Source organism: Lolium rigidum, chromosome 5, assembly GCF_022539505.1.
Source record: "Lolium rigidum isolate FL_2022 chromosome 5, APGP_CSIRO_Lrig_0.1, whole genome shotgun sequence".
NCBI lineage: Eukaryota > Viridiplantae > Streptophyta > Magnoliopsida > Poales > Poaceae > Lolium > Lolium rigidum.
The window spans coordinates 181,908,768-181,930,706 of record NC_061512.1 but is presented as its reverse complement, the minus strand read 5'-3'; the positions used below and the strand labels follow the sequence as shown (position 1 = coordinate 181,930,706).

General features: G+C 43.6%; 1 protein-coding gene and 1 long non-coding RNA gene across 2 annotated transcripts; both read left to right on the top strand.

Annotated features, from left to right (window-relative positions):
• Positions 1–11,378: 11,378 nt before the first annotated feature.
• Positions 11,379–14,830, top strand: LOC124654565. The gene is made up of 2 exons (XR_006988384.1): positions 11,379–11,638; positions 14,467–14,830. It is a non-coding gene; the product is annotated as an uncharacterized LOC124654565 (long non-coding RNA).
• Positions 14,831–20,265: 5,435 nt separating this feature from the next.
• On the top strand, positions 20,266–21,682 carry LOC124656186 (RING-H2 finger protein ATL46-like). The gene has a single exon (XM_047194977.1). It carries the CDS (start codon positions 20,581–20,583, stop codon positions 21,643–21,645), a length of 1,065 nt encoding a protein of 354 aa, XP_047050933.1. The 5' UTR covers positions 20,266–20,580; the 3' UTR covers positions 21,646–21,682.
• The last annotated feature ends 257 nt before the right edge of the window (positions 21,683–21,939 follow it).

Here is a 21,939-nt window from a genome sequence, read left to right as displayed (position 1 = left end):
CCGAGTACGGAGGTGCTGCCCGATCGTGGCACCGTGATCAAGATCTTCTACGCGCTTTGCAAGCGGCAAGTGATCGTCTACCGCAGCAATAAGAGCCTACTCTTATAGGCTTTGGAAATCTTCAAGGGTTAGTCTCGTTCATCCCCTCGTTGCTCCCATCTTCTAGATTGCATCTTGGCTTGGATTGCGTGTTCGCGGTAGGAAAATTTTTGTTTTCTATGCAACGTTATCCTACAGTGGTATCAGAGCCGTGTCTATGCATAGATGGTTGCACGAGTAGAACACAATGGTTTTGTGGGCGTTGATGCTCTTGTTATCTTTAGTTTGAGTACTTTGCATCTTTGTGGCATAGTGGGATGAAGCGGCTCGGACTAACTTTACATGACCGCGTTCATGAGACTTGTTCCTCGTTCGACATGCAACTTGTATTGCATAAGAGGCTTTGCGGGTGTCTGTCTCTCCTACTATAGTGAAGATTCAACTTACTCTTCTATTGACAACACTAGTATCACCGTTGTGGTTCATGTTCGTAGGTAGATTAGATCTTACTCGAAAACCCTAAACCACGTAAAATATGCAAACCAAATTAGAGACGTCTAACTTGTTTTTGCAGGGTTTGGTGATGTGATATGGCCATGATATGATGATGAATATGTATGAGATGATCATTATTGTATTGTGGCAACCGGCAGGAGCCTTATGGTTGTCTTTAAATTTCATGTTGAGTAGTATTTCAAAGTAGTTGTAATAGTTGCTACATGAGGTGAACAACCATGAAGACGGCGCCATGAACCTTGACGCTACGCCGACGATGATGGAGATCATGCCCGTTGATGATGGAGATCATGTCCGTGCTTTAGAGATGAAGATCGAAGGCGCAAAGACAAAAGGGCCATATCATATCACATATGAACTGCATGTGATGTTAATCCTTTTATGCATCTTATTTTGCTTAGATCGCGATGGTAGCATTATAAGATGATCCCTCACATTAATATCAAGATAATAAAGTGTTCTTCCCTCGTATGCACCGTTGCATTGTTCGACGTTTTGAAGCATCTCGTGATGATCGGGTGTGATAAACTCGACATACAACGGGTGTAAGCCATGTTGCACACGCGGAATACTTGGGTTTGCTTGACGAGCCTAGCATGTACGGACATGGCCTCGGGACAACGGAAACCGAAAGGTTGAACACGAGTCATATGGATGATATGATCAACATGTTGATGTTCACCATTGAAGCTACATCATCTCACGTGATGATCGGTTTTGGTGTAGTGGATTTGGATCGTGTACCACTTAACAACTATGAGGGATGTTGTATTAAGTGGGAGTTCATTAGTAATTAGATTAAAACATGAACTAATTATCATAAACATAGTCTGAGTAGTATTTTGAATTAATTTTGTAGTATTGGCATCCGTTTACTACTATGCGCTAGTCTTATAATTGAGATAGAAATACTCGTTAAAATCTGACTAGAAACTTTACGGTTTGGTACCGTATTGTTAATGAATCAAGAAATGATTAAGTCCTATTGCAAACATTTAGTGAAACTCACTTTGTTGATTCAGAGAGCTATGGTTTCAATTAGTACCTAAAGTTATCTTGTCTCCGTGAAACTTGAAGTTCAAATCTGTTTGAAAAGTAAGGAGCTGAAAATTTAGTTTTCGGAAATAATCAAGGTACGAGATATATGTGATATCTAAGACCTTATTGCAAGATGATAGAATATAAATTTGGTGAGACTACATAAACTCATAAGTTTTATGGGAATGTACGAAGGTTGAAGACGCAAGGCGTCCCAATCCTCCAACTATTGGGGCACTAACGATATTCGCATATCCATGAAGTGATTGTCCTTAGTATGCACCGTTGCTAAGACTCGTCGTTTCGAAGCATCACGTGATGATCGGGTGTTATAGATTCTACGTGTGCTTCCAACGGGTGCAAGCCAGATTTGCATATGCGAATACTAAGGTTTAAACTTTATGAGCCTAGCATGTACGGACATGGTCTCGGAAAGTTATCATGAATTGATGGATAAAATTATGAGTGAAATTGTTCATCATATTACAAATTTACTAATAGTGAAATCTGAAACACTTGTCATATGATGATCAACTTCAAAGTAAGAACCTCAAGGTTATTGGTATTTGACCAACAAACCTAGAAGTTATTGATGTTGAAATGTTTTTCGAATAATGAGAAAAGCTAAAAGAGAAACTGCAAAAGATATTTTGGCAAAAGAAAAGAAAAGACTAGAAAGTCTAGCTCGGGTGTATATAAATGATATACATGTTATGGTTGTATTCCTAGTTAAGTCACACAATGAAATTCTTGGGTATTAGTACCATATTGGTTGGTATGAAGTGTCATACAAAACAACGCAATACAAGAATACAATGGCCTAAGTGATCGACAAGGAATATGATAGGAATGCACGTCCGGAACAAAAATAAAGTGTTATTATGTTCGTCGTTGGCAATCTATCTAGCCCTTAGAATTTATAATAAAGAACTTAATAATTGTTATTTTGCTCTGGTCAAATGAAAACAATGAGTTGTTCAAATTATGACATTACTCCATGTACGATGGATAAGTTATTATAAATTTTAATGGTGAAACACACATACATAACACTGACGCTAAAAATGCCATAAGGCAAATGATTTGAATTCCACTTATTTGTGGAACCGCAATTTAGGTCATGTTAGAAAGGATCGCATGAAGAAACTCCATGCAAATGGATTTTTGGAGTCATTCGATTTGTTGAATCGTTTGGCACTTGCAAAATCTTTTCTAAAAGGTAATGACTGAAATACCGTTCATAGGCCAAAGAGTTGAACGGGCAACTAACTTAGTGAAAACATACATAATGATATATGTGGTTCACTGGGCATAGTTATGTGCGGAAGATTCTTCTACTTCATGAAAACTTTCAAACAATGAATTGAGTATATATGTGGATATATTCAATAAGGAAAAGTTTGAAACATTTGAATAGGATTCAAATAAATTTCAGCATGAAGTGGAAATCATCGTAATAGAAAAATCAAATATCTATGATTGGATCATGGTGGAAATATTTGAATTACGATTTTTAGCGAACATCTAAGAGAGTTATGAAATTGTTCTACAACTCACATTTCTTGAAGTATCATAATGATGATATAGTATCCGAGATATGTATCCAAACCTTGTTGGATTAATGATGAGATAAAATATTATGACGCCATTATATTTTTTGTGGATTATGCTTTAGTGACTACCGCTTTTACACTAAATAGAGCATCATCATGATCCGTTGAAATGACACCATACAAGTTATGGTATGGGTATAAACCCTAATAGTCTTTTCTTTAAATTTTGGTCTAAGAGTTTACAACCAAAATCGGATGAATGTCTTTGTTGGTTATCCCAGAGATTTAATTGGGAATTCTTCCCACAAGACAAATACAAAAGTGTTTGTCATTGTTTCTTATTTCCGAGAAATTGTTTCTAGTGAAGTATTTGAGTGGGAGGACAATATAATTTGATAAGGTTTATGAACCTGAGCATAATGATCAGAGTAGCGCAGCATCGGAATTGGTTTCGGAAGCGGCCATAACGATCATGGCTCCCATGACTACAAAGTGTTTTAGCCATGGAGATCGAAGTACATATTGAATCTTGTAGGTATGGTTTACTTTGTGATCAAATAAATGATTTGTGAACAAAGGATTGATTTTGAACAAATGATAAACCAACTACAAACAAAGAAGTTATGATGGGCCCTGACTCCGTTAAAATGGCTATACGCCATGAAATCCAAGATAGATGAATACTTTTTGAAAGTAAATGGATCTATAAAATTGATGGACTTGGATGAAATATCTTTGAAGAAGCTTGACTTGTCGAAAAGTTGTTTACGACAAAGTTCAAAGAGTTGACTACGACAAGATTAGATCTTCCGTAGCAATGCTTATAGTCTATATGGATTATTCTAGTAATCACTACATATTTCTTTTATGAGATATGTTAGAAGGATGGCAAAATACATTACTTATCGAAGTATGTATTAAAGGTGTATACAAGATACAACCAAGAGTTTTGCTGGTCCGTGGAATACTAGATAGGTATACAAACTTCAATTGGATGAAGTAAGTATTGCGGAGTTGGAATCTTCACCGAGATGAAATAGTCAAAGAGTTTTTGATTTCATCAAAGACGATGAAGAGGCTTGCATTTGCAAGAAATTAAGTGGGAGCGCTAAGACACATTTATAATACTTTATGTAGGTGACATATAGTTGGTTATAAATGATGTAATTATATACTTGATTAAAAAGGTTTCATTGAGAATTAACTTCAATGAAAGGATATGGATCGAAACAAATTTAGTGTCAAGATCTATGAAGATAGATTGAAACACATAAATAAGTTTAAGTCAAAGTACATATGATGGATATTGAAGTAGTTCAATATAGATAAATTAAGAAAATGTTCTTGTCATGTGAAGGTTTAACAAGACTTGAGTGTATATGACACTCAATGAGTAAAAACACATGAGTGATTATAGATCACGAATAATATGTACACAATCAGATATCATGTGCTATAAAGTGTTATGAGCATATACCAGAATGATTCATATGATGATCATTGGATAACAGTAAGAATATTCTTGAGTACTTTAGAAGAACTAAGGATATTTATATATATATTTTTTTATGAAGAAATGACAAACAAATCGCTGCAAGGTGTTACACCGATATTGGTTTTGTCACATATAAAATATAATTTCAATCTCAAATTAGACTAAGTGTTGTTTAAAAGGTAGCACAATGAGCTAGAAGTTGTCTATGCTAGATTTAGAAGAGTTCTAAATATTGTGACGGAATCTACAAAAGAAGGCAGAGTATGTCATTGTTTTGACAATGACAAAGGATGTTAAAGTCAAGAGGTTCTTTGAGAACTTGGTGTATTTCCGACAGAGTCAGAACTTTGAAGCTATATTGTGTGTGACAATATTAGTGACATATTTCAGACCGCGAAATTAAGGTTCCACCAGAAGACCAAACATATTTAATGCCGACTCATTTGGAAATGAGTGATGCGTTGAGACGCAAATGAATTACAAAATACATATGGTTCTGAGCATGTCAGATCCGTTGACTAAAACCTCTCTCGTGAGCGAAACATGATAAAGCACCGAAGGCCAAGGTGTTATATCTTTACAAATGTAAACTAGATTATTGACTCTAGTGCAAGTGGGAGACCGAAGGAGATATGCCCTAGAGGCAATAATAAAGTGGTTATTATTTATATCTTTATGTTTATGATAAATGTTTATATATCATGCTATAATTGTATTAACCGAAACATTAGTACATGTGTGATATATAGACAACAAAGAAGTCCCTAGTATGCCTCTTAAACTAGCTTGTTGATTAATGGATGATTAGTTTCATAATCATGAACATTGGATGTTATTAATAACAAGGTTATATCATTATATGAATGATGTAATGGACACACCCAATTAAGCGTAGCATAAGATCTCGTCATTAAGTTATTTGCTATAAGCTTTCGATACATAGTTACCTAGTCCTTATGACCATGAGATCATGTAAATCACTTATACCGGAAAGGTACTTTGATTACATCAAACGCCACCGCGTAAATGGGTGGTTATAAAGGTGGGATTAAGTATCCGGAAAGTATGAGTTGAGGCATATGGATCAACAGTGGGATTTGTCCATCCCGATGACGGATAGATATACTCGGGCCCTCTCGGTGGAATGTCGTCTAATGTCTTGCAAGCATATGAATAAATTCATAAGAGACCACATACCACGGTACGAGTAAAGAGTACTTGTCGGAGACGAGGTTGAACAAGGTATAGAGTGATACCGATGATCAAACCTCGGACAAGTAAAATATCGCGTGACAAAGGGAATTGGTATCGTATGTGAATGGTTCATTCGATCACCGAAGTCATCGTTGAATATGTGGGAGCCATTATGGATCTCCGGATCCCGCTATTGGTTATTGGTCGGAGAGAGTACTCAACCATGTCCGCATAGTTCGCGAACCGTAGGGTGACACACTTAAGGTTTGATGTTGAAATGGTAGAACTTGAATATGGAATGGAGTTCGAAGTTTTGTTCGAAGTCCCGGATGAGATCCCGGACATTACGAGGAGTTCCGGAATGGTCCGGAGAATAAGATTCATATATAGGAAGTCATATTCCAAGTTTGGAAATGATCCGGTGCATTTATGGCAGGTTCTAGAAGGTTCTAGAAAAGTTCGGAAGAATAGCACTATGGAAGGTGGAGTCCCGGAGGGACTCCACTAGCATGGCCGGCCAGCCCTAAGGGGAAAGAATCCCGGTGGATTCCACCCATGGTGGCCGGCCACCCCACCTAAGGAAAAGGTGGGAGTCCCACCTTGGGTAGGACTCCCTCCTTGAGTAGGTTTCCCACCTTTGGGAAGTTTTGGTGTTGGGGTCTTATTCGAAGACTTGGACTACAACTCTTGGGGCTTCCACCTATATAATGAGGGGCATAGGGGAGGGGGCCGGCCACCATAGAGCCATAGCTTGGCCGCACCCCTTGAGGCCGGCCACCCCCTCTCCCAAACCCTAGCCGCCCCTTCTCTCCTCCACCTCTCCCGCACGCTTAGCGAAGCTCCGCCGGAGTTCTCCATCGCCACCGCCACCACGCCGTCGTGCTGCCGGATTCAAGGAGGAGCTACTACTTCCGCTGCCCGCTGGAACGGGGAGAAGGACGTCGTCTTCATCAACACCGAACGTGTGACCGAGTACGGAGGTGCTGCCCGATCGTGGCACCTTGATCAAGATCTTCTACGCGCTTTTGCAAGCGGCAAGTGATCGTCTACCGCAGCAATAAGAGCCTACTCTTATAGGCTTTGGAAATCTTCAAGGGTTAGTCTCGTTCATCCCCTCGTTGCTCCCATCTTCTAGATTGCATCTTGGCTTGGATTGCGTGTTCGCGGTAGGAAATTTTTTGTTTTCTATGCAACGTTATCCTACAGTTAGATACAACATAGGACAACCATAGGAATTCTAAAAATAGGGGATCAGCGTTGTACCATACAATACATGAAAAAGGTCTTGTGTGTCATGGGGGGCTTAGAAAGCCCGATGTGTACTAGCGACGGGATGGTATATTTTACCTCGACATGTATAAAGAAGTACTACCTTTGTTTCTGAAAAGAAAAAAAGCTTTATATTTTTCTGAAGTCAGACAATGTAGTTTAACAAATCCTTTTAATGCTTAACTATGCTAAACCGGGCTCAAAGTTTTTCTTGGATGTTTGTCCTGGTTGAATTTTCCTAGACAGGTCTTTACAGAAACTACGGGAAGCTCTTCGAGTTAGCATGTGTGTGAATACTGAGTACAGGTTGTAGCTCTAGCAAATGCACGAGGGTATGGGCTGTGGTGTCCACTGAGGTCTGAGGGTGGTGTTCGTAATTAACTGTGTATATATGCGCACGAGTTCAGCGAGATGCCACAACTTGCAACTCGAAGCCCAGGCTTATAAAAATAGTCACAAGCAAGTTCCGTTTCCCTCGTCTCTACTATCTTCATCCCTCCTAGCATCTGCCGATCCACTTCAGTAGGCGACCAACAGGATAATCTCACAAGTTTTTAAACGCATATAAACAGAGCCAACCAACAGGAGTAACATGCTAATCTCTAGACTGAAACTCCGGCCGGGGCTAATCTAAGCCGCGTGCTATCCACACGTGGAAATCGAACAAAGCTGCAAGGACGGCCGATGATTACCCCTACTCGATCGTACGGTTGGCTGGGTTTGACTTGAGCGCCACATGCCCACATGTTGACAAGCCACCCTACCAATGCGCCAACTTCTCCTGTCCGTTTATTAGCACGCTGACTTGGCACCGTTGTAGGAGCCTATGAGGGCATGTACTACTCCCTCTATCCCGTTGAGGTTGTATGAGATTTATCAAAATTTAGATGTATCTAGCCTTTCTTGAACGGAAGGAGTACCTGGTGTTTGTAGCGTCTCTCCATGAATCTGAGTGCAATGGCATACCGAAGCGGACGTGAGGGTGTCGTCCGTGCTAACTGTCAGCACATGCGGTCCAGAAACCGTCCATGGCCATGATCAGATGCCGCAACACGATGGCATGGTGCTTGACACATGTCTGTGCCTGCCACGTATCATTCACATCTCCACTCTCCAGCAGTGAGCCGACCCAAGCGGACCAAGGCAATATGTTTTGGTTCGCACAAATTGACACTGTTTTTGCAACCTAGTGAGGTGAGCAAACAGACAAGATCTCATATAGTGAAGTATCTTTGAGACTGACTTTTCAGAACCTGAGTGCATGTGAACCCACTTTTTTAAAAGTGCGTTTGTGATGTAAAAACATGTTTTAAAAATCGAAACACAAAATGAATGCAAAGGTGATCTCAAACATGTGCCCTGGACATGAGTTTCGTGATGAAAAAACATTTTATTTTGCCTCGGCAAAATAGTGAAATTTTGCAGACCTATATAGCAGTATATATGTGATGTATTTTGTCTTTTTTAGATTCTGAAATAAAAAAGTGGTTTCTCCGCGAAAACTTTCTACGCACACATGGAACATGCATACATACCCCGTTATTTTTATTTCAGAATTTTTTAACATTTAGAAAATGCATTTCCCACTTGAATTCAGGTGCACCCAGATTCAAGTGGGACTTTTCCAGCATCTTTGCCCATATTTGGGCCATACTAGGCCAGAAATGCGCTCCCGTGGGAAGAGGATAGATATGCGTCTCCACCCTGAGCCCGTGTGGCAGCAACCCTACGCCCGGTCGTCTTCTACATAGCCATTAAAGCCGCAGCCGCTCGCTGCTGCCCCACCATTAATGCAGCATGCAAGCTGATCCTTTTTAATACGAGGCCGACGTCGCCGCGTTCCCATCCCCACTCTAGTAGTCCCCACTTCAACTTCGAGCAGCAGAGACCGAAAACCTTAGCTACCAATCGCTGGCATGACAAAGAAGGGCTCTTGGCCGTGGAAGAAGGGCGGCCGCAACAACCATGAGGCCAGGTCCTCCTACGAGGGTCACAATTGAGGGTCGCCACCGCCTTCGCGCCAACGGGTGTATGTCCGCATGGACGTGCCTCGCGTGTACAAGGAGCAGAAGTAGATGGTGCCATGGCCGGACAATGCACTGGCCACCGTCTCCTACACCACTATATATGGCCGTGGTCGCCGCCGGTGATCATCACCATCAATGACGACGAGTATGTTTAGGGCACTAAACCTAGCTATCTTAGTTGGTGTTATATAATTTTGTTTTTTTGGCCCTATGTAAATGATAGTATATGCAATACTAATGAAAAAATGCGTCCCGCCGTAGGTTCATCCCCGAATCAAACGGACACAGCCCCATTTTCTATGTGCAACTAGAATAGATCAAAACATGTATATTTGATGTCTGAAATAAATCGGCGCCCAGTATCGGAACTGTTTCTCGGAAGTTCCCCCGGAGCAGGTATCCTTGGTGGGTAATCCTGTAGAGAAGACGGTCACATTCCACATCGGTGTACAGGTAACGAGGTACGCGACGTACGTAGATGGTCCTCCCGGTCCCGCGCGCTGAAATTGCGGTTGGTCGACCTGAATTCGAACAGAGCTAGCCTGGATCTCTCTCCATCCAGCGGTCTCGCCTTCCGCCGTCGCTGTCGCGACCATTATGCTCCGGCCGGAAACTTGGGCGAGGAATGATCGATCGACCCATGGATGGATGGCAAATGCACACTAGCTCGATCGCTCCATCGCTCCATCGTCTCCGGCGCAACCACCTCCAACGCTGACATGCTGTTCCCTCCTATTAATTCTCCGCACTTTGCGTATGTAGCTGAGCCTGAAACAGCTGAAACGGAAGAAGCTTCACGTGGTTCCCCTCCCTCACGCGACGCAGGTATCTTCCAACCACCAGAGCAACGCAATAGAAAACGCCCCGCTAACCGCCGCCCGTGGCACGGCCCGATCGGCGATCGCCTACCCATCCATCCATACATACATACACGAAGTGATTGAGACCTGGTTAGAAGTAGGAGGGAGCGAGAGCCACTAATACGCATCCCAACAAGACGGACCGAGGAAGAAGACGACCGAGCAGGAGCAGGAGGAGGATAGTACAATATTGAGCTTCGTCGCGCGCGGAAAGAGCTTTTTGGTACTAGGTGTTTGTACTTTGTTCAGTAGCTTCCTCTACCGGCCGCTGGCTGACTTGTTCGAGGGATCTTTTGTTTCTTTTCCGGTTTGGTAGCTTCCTGCTCTACCGGCTGATTGTTCTGTCCCAACTGATTCATCTAGGTATATAGCTATCTGGGATCGTGCTAGTGGATATATAGGCGCGTATTTCTTTTTCCGGGTTATGTCGTGGATGAGTGCTGTGTTGGTGCGGGAGGGAGGAGCATGGCGCCGGTGAAGAGGTTAGGCTGGTCGTTTCTTGCCCACGAGATCAAGAGCAGCGGTGGTTTCCTGGGCGCTTCGACATCCCACGCGTCCGCGCCGGCTGTATCGCCGCCGGCAGCCGTCGCGAGGCCGGACGCCCGGCCGTCGGCGGCGGCTGCCAGGATCACGCCCGCGGTGTTGTTCATCACGGTGGTGCTGGCCGTGGTGCTGCTCGCGTCCGGGCTGCTCCACGTCCTGCGCCGCCTCTTCATCAAGACCCACCGCGCCAATGCCAGGGCGGAGGCCGTGGAGCGGCAGCTGCAGCAGCTGTTCCACCTCCACGAGGCCGGCGCCGGCCCGGGGCTCGACCAGGCCGCCATCGACGCGTTGCCAGCCTTCGCCTACGCCGAGCTGTCCGCCACCACGGGCGCCAAGCGGCAGTTCGACTGCGGCAAATGCACGAGGGTATGGGCTGTGGTGTCCACTGAGGTCTGAGGGTGGTGTACTGGTGTTCGTAATTAACTGCGTATATATATGTGTGTGCACGAGTTCAGCGAGATGCCACAACTTGCAATTCGAAGTCCAGGCTTATAAAAATCCCAAATGCTAAAAAGTACCCGGGTGCTAGTTGTCAAGTTTAGCACTCGCTCGGTGGCCGTCCGATCCACTCGGGCACGCGATATCAACACGTCGCTCCGACATGTCGGCACCTGGGCCCCGACATCCCCCAGGTGGGTCCACCGTATGTCCAGGAGGTAGACGTGGGATACGCGGCCGCTCTCTCTCTCTCAATCTTCCCCATCTCAGTTTCTCTCGTGTCGTTCCCCATTTTAGTTAGGGTTCGCGGAGATGCTCCAGGCGATTCCTCGATCGGTGGCGGCGGCCCGGCGGCGGCGGCGGCGCGTGACTGCGTTGTGCTCCTTGGTGGAGGGGCGGGGTTCGAGCGAGGCTTTTGTGCCGGGGTGAGGCGCTCGTCTTGAACGGGATCCTTGCGGTGCGGCTGCGTGATTTGAGTCGAAGAGCAAGCCAGTCGTTTATGTGGGGAGCGCAGCATCCAAGAGCGGGCTAGGGGAAGTGATGCGCAATCTGCTTCGAAGAGCTAGACTCGTGCGAGGGCGGTGAATTCTTCGGCGCAGGTTCGAGCCTCGTGCGAGGATGCTGGGGTGCTCAGGCTGCGAAGATTCTCCACATCGACTACCTAAGGTGAGCTTGGTACGCTCAAATCCAACTAGTATAACACTCGATTCGTGCTCAGCAGTAGTGCAATTCAGGCCATGTTCGTTAGTAGGATATGGGAATTCATATCGAGGTTACACTCCCAGCTCAAGGTTTTTTCCCTTTTAGCATCTGTACTGTTGTTTGTTTTAGATGGTGTGAATTAGCAATCTATGGCACAATCTGCTGGTGGTTCAACCTCTCGGTTCCCATTGCCCAACGAATCTGTTCTGTACATGTCCCTCATATTTATGTAGGAGTTGACAGCATTCTCCTGATAGCACTACCGATGAATCCTTTTATGGTATAATAGAGATTATCCCTATCTTTTCTTAGGTTCATATGTACCTTTGTTTCATTTTTCGTTTTCAACATGGAACTTCTTGCTCCTATGCTGGAGAAGACGGTCCGACAGCGAATGTTAGCTTTGGACCGTCAGCCAAAAAAATTCTAGATGCGTTGCTATGCAGTAGTAGCAGCATAGTTTCAGTCGGAATAGTTGATGTTTCGTTGCCAGCAGATAATGCGGAACCTAGCGATATGGTCTCATGGAGCACGCGCTGCTTTTTTCTATGTTTGCGCCCAAGCAATGCCCTTGCAGCGTGTGCACTGTTTCGAATGGTCGGTGCCTGCCGGCAGATTGGTGCGACCCAAATAATGCGGGCAACACTTGTTTTATGTCGCTGGTGTTTTTGTTTGCAATGTGTTGTTCCACAAGTAAGGTGCGATCGACCTATTTTACAGTGCATCATGGTTTTTGAGTCGCGACTCAAAAGTGAGTCCCCAAACCCTGCGACTCATGTATAGTCGAGCAAAAAACGTGTAGAGTCACCATAAGTCGATGTATAGTCGCGAGTCGCCGCCATTTTTAGAAAACGACTCCGCGAGTATACAACGACTATACATCAACTCAAAAACCATGGAGTGCATGTATGAAAGAAACGTAGCATGATTCTAAATTCTAGTTGAGTTCATTTATTTTTCTTGAGCACTACCCCTTTTTAAGTTTTTCACTTTTTAATTAAATTGGCTTATTCAACTTAGTTTAGTTGGTTACTTAATTGAACTTAATTGTTTATTTTATTTTTCTACTTAAGTTTATATATATTTCCCTATACTACCGCCTTTCTTAGTTGCACACTGATTTACATTAAGTTGTAGTGCTCAATATATCTAAGTTGGGTACTGGAATCCACCACAGTCGTATTTTCTATTAAGTTGTCTAATGATTTCCATTTAGTTGCTTGACCAACAAGGCTTAGTTTGTTGAATTCATATTAGTTGCTTCTCTGTCAACATTCCTTAGTTGTGTTTAACTGCTACTTAAGCTATTTTTCAGCACCATTATTAAGTTTCGCATCGTTTTGCATCCTTATCTAATTAAGTTGGGTTTCAAACATGGTTAAGTTGGTTATTAAAACCAACATAGTTGCAACTCTGTCAGCATGCCTTAGTTGTCTTTAATTGCTAGTAAGTTATTTCTTTTAGCACCATCATTAAGTTTTGCATTCTTATTTTATTAAGTTGGTGTTGAAACATGGTTAAGTTGGTTAGTGAAATAAACGTTCCTAATGTGTATGTGATGGAGTGATCCCAACCCGCGGCCTCATCTAGCTCTACTATCATATCATGGAACTACGACCTTCTTGGCGTGAGAATTATTTGTAAAGTGCAGGTGCACACGACGTGTGGTCGACAACGGCGAGTTTCCAGGAACACCTAAAAAATTGTTTTCCAAGAAGATGCTTTTTTTTGTTTTCCAAGAAGATGCTTTTTTTAGCAAGTGCTTAAGTTGTTTCAACCATGTAACTAAGTTGTGTTTTATCACCTAACCAAGCTGTTTTACAAGCAATGTCCGAAGTATCGCGTACTGATTTAATGAAGTTGCTTCTATCAACTTGATTAATTTGGTTCCACCATCTAACCAAGTTATCTTCCAGTTATTTTACAAGCAATATACCGAGTTTATGCCGTGATTTAATTGAGTTGCTTGTATCAACATGCTTAAGTTGCTTCTACCATGTAACTAAGTAGTTTTTATCACCTAACCAAGTTATTGTTCCTATGTCCCTAAGTTACATAACAGGTTTTATTAAGTTTCTTCCATCAAGATGCTTAAGTTGTTTCCACTGTTGAACTAAGTTGTTCTTATTTGCTAACCAAGCTCTTTTACAAGCAATGTTCCGAGTTTACATAGTGATCTAACTAAGTTGTTCCTATCACCTTACCAAGTTGATATCAACTAACTCAGTATGCGTTAGTTGGTTTAATCCTTTGTTTTTAGTAAGTTCTATGCTAGATTTCATTAAGTTGTTTTGTCCAACATGCTTAAGTTGTGCACGGATTCTAACTAAGTTGTTATTGTCAATATACTCTTTCGTTTGTGTTGTATCCTATGGTCTAGTAAGTTGTATACTGGATTTCAATAAGTTGTGTTTGTTCAACATGATTAAGTTGTGCACATAATCTAACTACTCAGAGTTGTTTTGTTGAACTCGCTTAAGTTGTTTACTGAATTTGACTAAATTGCTTTTTTCACAGTAAATTGCTTTTTTTGTTTATACATGCAATGCCTTCATGATTTGAACAATGATATTAATTAAAACAAGTAGTTTCTAGGAGTCAAGCTCTTAAGTATATCATTTTACTTGATGTATCATATTAAGTTGTTTCGTGTATATATTCGAACTAGGATTTCAGGTGTTTGATAAGGCAACCATAAATTTGCTTAAGTTTGCTTTAGTCGATCGCTTTTCGGTTGTATGACAAGACGATCAGCAAAATGATATTTCTTCTCTTTGGTATATGTTTTTCAGGAAAGAACATTTGACATCTAGCCATCACGACAGACTCTACTGCAGCCGCACCCTGAACTAATGTAGTTGCAGCTGCAGCTACTGTAGTCGCACATGGGGTTTTAGTGGATATGCAACCAAGTTTGTTTTCGAAATTTTTCTTTTTGTTGCATGAAACTTAGTTTTACTTGTCTATCAAAGTTGATGCAGGTTTGCTATATGTTGTATCCTCACAGGAACTCTAAATCTAAATTAGTTGTTGTAGGGATTGTTGTCCTTGATTTCAAGGACCTAAGTTTTTTTCTTGTTATCTAAGTTGTTTCAAGTTTGTTCTCTAATCCATACAACTAGGATCTATGAATCCAACTAAGTTGATTTAGGGTTACTAGATATTGCTTATTGCACCTATGATTTTTCTACAGTTTAAATCGATGCAGACCTTAGTGGGGTGATCCGGCACATACATATTTTTCTATGTTTTACACGTTTATGGATTTTTTATGTATCTCCATGTATTCATGGAGGAAGAAGACAACAAATAGTAACGGGTGGACCTGGTCAGCCCTAAGATGTGTCAGGTAACAGAAGAATAATTGAGTAGTTCGCCAAGCGCATCTCGCGCACTGCTATCTGCTTTTTTCTCATGTGCAACCTCCTTTTTTACTGGTCGGATGCTAAATACACCAAAGTAGGATCCGGATGCTGGGTAAAGCAAATTAACATCCGGATGCTGGAATGGATAAACCAGCACCGGATGCTGCCTAGCCTGGTCCTATAAAAATAGTCACAAGCAAGTTCTGTTTCCCTCGTCTCTACGATCTTCATCCCTCCTAGCATCGGGCGGCCCTACCTAGGGATCGGCCGCTCCAGCCGGGAATCGAACCCGCGATCACGCGCACAAGGAGACACGGACGAACCAGCTCCTCCACCAAACAGTTCATGCATAAGTTGGAGACGGAATAGTTTTATACATTATAAATAACGTGGCAGAAGTAAAATTCATAAAACTTATCAACACGGGTATTTGCATTTTGGGCATTTTTTCTACAGTAAAAATAATTAAGTACCAACTTTAAAACGTTAATATCATTTAAAATATGCTAGCAATTTTTTTTAGCTTACAATCTATCAAACCCGTGCCCCGTTATTTATGAATAGTAAATATAAATAACTACCAACCCTAAAAGTTAATTTTCTTTAGAATATTTTAACGATTTTTTTTTAGTTATAAGCTATCAACCCGTTGTCCCATTATTTATCAACGATAAATATAAATAACTACCAACCCAAAAAAGCTAATTTTATTAAAAATATTTTATTAACTCTTTTTTTATTTTACAAGCTATCAACCTAGTACTCCGTTATTTACCAACGGAAAATGTAAATAACTACCAACGCTAATTTTATTTAAAATATTTTAGCGTCTTTTTTTTAGTTTACAAAGCTATCAACCCGGTGCCCCTTTATTTAACAATGGGAAATATAAATAACTATCAACCCTACAAAGTTGATTTCATTTGCAATATTTTAGCGACTATTTTTTAGTTTGCAAGCTATCAACCCGGTACCCCATTATTTATCAATAGTAAAAATAAATGACTACCAACCCTAAAAAGCTAATTTTATTAAGAATATTTTATCAACTCTTTTTTTAGTTTACAAGCTATCAACCTAGTACTCCGTTATTTACCAACGGAAAATGTAAATAACTACCAATGCTAATTTCATTTAGAATATTTTAGCGTATTTTGTTAACAAAGCTATCAACCCGGTGCCCCATTATTTATCAACGGGAAATATAAATAACTATCAACCCTAAAAAGTTGATTTCATTTGCAATATTTTAGCGACTATTTTTTAGTTTGCAAGCTATCAACCCGGTACCCCATTATTTATCAATAGTAAAAATAAATGACTACCAACCCTAAAAAGTATTTTACTTAAAAATATTTAGCGATTATTTTTAATTTACAAGCTATCAACCCGGTGACCCGTTATTTATCAATGATAAAAATAAAAAACTATCAGCCCTAAAAAGTATTTTATTTAGAATATTTAGCGATTATTTTATTTTACAAGCTATCAACCCGGTGCCCCGTTATTTATCACCGGCAAATATGAATAACTACCAACCCTAAAAATGATTTCATTTAGAATATTTTAGTGACCCTTTTTAGTTTGCAAACTATCAACCCGGTGACCCGTTATTTATCAATGGTAAAAATAAATAACTATCAACCCTAAAACGTATTTTATTTAGAATATTTAGCGATTATTTTATTTTACAAGCTATCAACCCGGTGCCCCGTTATTTATCACCGGCAAAATATGAATAACTACCAACCATAAAAATGATTTCATTTAGAATATTTTAGTGATCCTTTTTAGTTTGCAAACTATCAACCCGGTGACTCGTTATTTATCAATGGTAAAAATAAATAACTATCAACCCTAAAAAGTATTTTATTTAGAATATTTAGCGATTATTTTATTTTACAAGCTATCAACCCGGTGCCCCGTTATTTATCACCGGCAAAATATGAATAACTACCAACCCAAAAAATTATTTCATTTAGAATATTTTAGTGACCCTTTTTAGTTTGCAAACTATCAACCCGGTGACCCGTTATTTATCAATGGTAAAAATAAATAACTATCAATCCTAAAATTTATTTTATTTAGAATTTACAAGCTATCAACCCGGTGTACCGTTATTTATCACCGGTAAATATGAATAACGACCAACCCTAAAAAGTATTTCATTTAGAATATTTTAGTGAATCCTTTTTAGTTTGCGACCTATCAACCCGGTGACCCATTATTTATCAATAGTAAAATAAATAACTTTCAACCCTAAAAAATTAATTTCATTTAGAATATTTTAGAGACTCCTTTTTGTTTGTATAGAAGTTATCAACTCGGTGCATGTTATCTATCAAAGGTAAATATAAATACCTAGCAACCCTAAAAGTTTAATTTAATTTAGAATATTTTAGCAACTTTTTTTTACCTTACAACTTAAAAATGATACTTATTTTGAGTAGCAAGTGGTAGTTCATTTGAGTTGCAAGTGAATTTCCCACCCGTTATTTCCCCCCTAAAAACCACAAACCCGAAAAAGGGAATTATAATAGTTGGTTAAAAGAAACATGAATTAGCTTACATAGCAATAAAGAAAGGGAATTGTACAAAATGTAACTGAAAAGGGAATTGTATAAAGGGAATTGAAAAAAATTGCATAGCTAGGATAAATTTAAGCAATCGAAAATAACTGATACAAATGAAAAAATCACAAAAGAGAATTTGCGAAAATAAAGTTCATATTTGTATGTTTCTAACATGTACAATGAATAGTACAAAAACAATTCGTCTCTATTTGTAACGTGAATGATGAGTAGCTCAAATGGTTAGCCTGGTAGGCGCACCTCGCGCGTGTGAGCCAGAGGTTGCAGTTTCGAATCCTGCGGGTAGCGTTTCATTTTTTCCGGCCCGCTCAGAATACGACAAAACCACCTAGGTGGGCGCGGGCGTGTTTCGTGGACATTTTTTCCGGCCCGCTCAGAATACGACAAAACCACTTAGGTGGGCGCGGGGATTGTTTCGTGGAAACTGAGCGCTCTGGCGATCAACCGCCAGAAAGGGAATTCGCCTAGCATCTGCCGATCCACTTCAGTAGGCGACCAACAGGATAATCTCACAAGTTTTTAAACGCATATAAACAGAGCCAACCAACAAGAGTAACATGCTAGCTAGACTGAAACTCCGGCCGGGGCTATCCACACGTCGAAATCGAACAAAGCTGCAAGGACGGCCGATGATTACCCCTACTCGATCGTACGGTTGGCTGGGTTTGACTTGAGCGCCACATGCCCACATGTTGACAAGCCACGCTACCAATGCGCCAACTTCTCCTGTCCGTTTCTTAGCACGCTGACTTGGCACCGTTGTAGGAGCCTATGAGGCATGTACTACTCCCTCTATCCTGTCGAGGTTGTCTGAGATTTATCAATACAAATAAATTTTGATAAATCTCAGACAACCTTTCTTGAACGGAAGGAGTACAATAGTTCAGACGCCTGATGTCTTCCCATGAATCCGATGTGCAATGGCATACCGAAGCGGACATGAGGGCGTCGTCCGTGCTAACTGTCAGCACACGCGGTCCAGAAACCGTCCATGACCATGATCAGATGCCGCAACACGATGGCATGGTGCTTGACACCTGTCTGTGCCTGCCACGTATCATTCACATCTCCAACAGCGAGCCGACCCAAACGGACTAGGGCAATATGTTTTGGTTCGCACAAATCAACACCGTTTTTGCAACCCAGTGGGGTGAGCAAACGGACATGATCTCATATAGTGAAGCATCTTTGCCCATATTTGAGCCATACTAGGCCAGAAATGCGCTCACGTGGACAGAAGATAGACATGATCTCCACCCTGGGCCCATGTGGCAGCAACCTTACGCCCGGTCGTCTTCTACATAGCCATTAAGGCCACAGCCGCTCGCTGCTGCCCCACCATTAATGCAGCATACAGGCTGATCCTTTTTAATACCGAGGACGATGCCGCCGCATTCACATCCCCACTCTAGTAGTCCCCACTTCAACTTCGAGCAGCAGAGACCGAAAACCCTAGCTTCCCTATCGCTGGCATGACAAAGAAGGGCTCTTGGCCGTGGAAGAAGGGCGGCCACAACAACCATGATGCCAGGTCCTCTTACGAGGGTCACAATTGAGGGTCGCCACCGCCTCTGCGCCAACGGGTGTATGTCCACATGGACGTGCCCGCGTGTACAAGGAGCAGAAGTAGATGGTGCCATAGCTGGACGATGCACTGGCCACCGTCTCCTACACCACTATGGCCGTGGTCGCCGCCGGTGATCATCACCATCAATGACGAGGAGTATGTTTAGGCCACTAAACCTAGCTATCTTAGTTGGTGTTATATATTTTTGTTTTTTTTTGCCCTATGTAAATGATGTCTATATTATGCAATACGAAATGAAAAAATGCATCCCGCGGAGGTTCATCCCCGCAGCAAACGGACAGGAGAGGACACAACACCATTTTCTATCTGCAGCTGAGCAAAACAGATGAAAACAAATACAGTACATTTGTTGTCTGAAATAAATCGGCGCCCAGTATCGGAACTGTTTCTTGCAAGTTCCCACGTACGGAGCAGGTATCAGTGGTGGCGTAAGCCTGTAGAGAATACCGTCACATTCCACATCGGTGTACAGGTAACGATGTACGCGACGTACGTATATCGATGGTCCTCCCGGCCCCGCGCGCTGAAATTGCGGTTGGTCGACCTGAATTCGGACAGAGCCTGGATCTCTCTCCGCCGGTGCCGATCCATCCAGCGGTCTCGCCTTCCGCCGTCGCTGTCGCGACCATTATGCTCCGGCCGGAAACTTGGGCGAGGAATGATCGAGATCGATCCATGGATGGATGGCAAATGCACACTAGCTCGATAGCTCGATCGCTCCATCGTCTCCGGCGCAACCACCTCCAACGCTGACATGCTGTTCCCTCCTATTAATTCCCCGCACTTTCCGTATGTAGCTGAGCCCGAAACAGCTGAAACGGAAGAAGCTTCACGTGGTTCCCCTCCCTCACGCGACGCAGGTATCTTCCAACCACCAGAGCACCGCAATAGAAAACGCCCCGCTAACCGCCGCCCGGGGCACGGCCCGATCGCCTACCCATCGATCCATCCATCCATACATACATACACGAAGTGATTGAGACCTGGTTAGAAGTAGGAGCGAGGGAGAGAGCCGCTAGTAATACGCATCGCAATAAGACAGAGGAGGAAGACGACCGAGCAGGAGCAGGAGCAGGATAGTACAATATTGAGCTTCGTCGCGCGCGGAAAGAGCTTTTCGGTACTAGGTGTTTGTTTGGTAGCTTCCTCCTCTACCGGCCGCTGGCTGACTTGTTCGAGGGATCTTTTGTTTCTTTTCCGGTTTGGTAGCTTCCTGCTCTACCGGCTGCCTGATTGTTCCGTCCCAACTGATTCATCTAGGTATATAGCTATCTGGGATCGTGCTAGTGGATATATAGGCGCGTATTTCTTTTTCCGGGTTTTGTCGTGGATGAGTGCTGTGTTGGTGCGGGAGGGAGGAGCATGGCGCCGGTGAAGAGGTTAGGCTGGTCGTTTCTTGCCCACGAGATCAAGAGCAGCGGTGGTTTCCTGGGCGCTTCGACATCTCACGCGTCCGCGCCGGCTGTATCGCCGCCGGCAGCCGTCGCGAGGCCGGACGCCCGGCCGTCGGCGGCGGCGGCCAGGATCACGCCCGCGGTGTTGTTCATCACGGTGGTGCTGGCCGTGGTGCTGCTCGCGTCGGGGCTGCTCCACGTCCTGCGCCGCCTCTTCATCAAGACCCACCGCAACAATGCCAGGGCGGAGGCCGTGGAGCGGCAGCTGCAGCAGCTCTTCCACCTGCACGAGGCCGGCGCCGGCCCGGGGCTCGACCAGGCCGCCATCGACGCGTTGCCAGCCTTCGCCTACGCCGAGCTGTCCGCCACCAAGGGCGCCAAGCGGCAGTTCGACTGCGCCGTCTGCCTCACCGAGTTCGCCGCCGACGACCGCCTCCGCCTGCTCCCGCCCTGCGGCCACGCGTTCCACGTCGGCTGCATCGACACCTGGCTCGCCTCCAGCGCCACATGCCCGCTCTGCCGCACCGTGCTCTCGTCCCGCGCGCTCGCCGGCGCGGCGGGGGACGCCTCTGCTGCTGAGCCGGACATCGAGGAGCAGAAGCTGGAGGACGCGCCGAAGGAACCCGTCACGCTCCCCGTCAGGCTCGGCCGGTTCAAGAACGTGCAGGGCAGCGCCACCGCCGACGGCGAGACGGGCACCAGCAGCCACCTCGACGGGAGGAGGTGCTTCTCCATGGCCTCCTCCTACCAGTACGTGCTGGCCGACGACAGCCTCGTGGTGTCCGTGCGCTGGCGGCCCGGCGATGGCAGCGCGGCCATGCGTCCGGGCGCGGCTGCGGCGAGCGGCGACGAGCAGGGCAAGAAGGTCTGCGCCGTCAGCCGCGGCGACAGCTTCTCGGTGTCCAAGATCTGGCAGTGGCGCCGCAGCGGCGGCAGGCGGCTCCCTGGCCTCCGCGCCGGCTCCGCGTCCCCGACGGAAAACGCCCCGCCGTGGGCGTCGCCGCCGAGGACGAGGCAAGAAACCGACTCCTGATCATGACAGAATCTACATTGCACAGCAGTAATCTACACACACACACGTACAGATAGACATGTATGTCTTCCTGTGCCTTTTGTTGATCATCGAGCTTGTAATGAGCATTTCTTGATAGGGTTTTGCTGGTGATTAATCGGTGATCTCTTATGCCATTTCCCTGCCTACAACCATGTACAAAGTATCATCAGTACGTACTGACATCAAAATTGCAACCTTGATACATTTTGTACCGCCTGGCCGGAATATTCTTGTTTATATCATCTTCCTGGACATGTCCTGCAAGATCTAGCT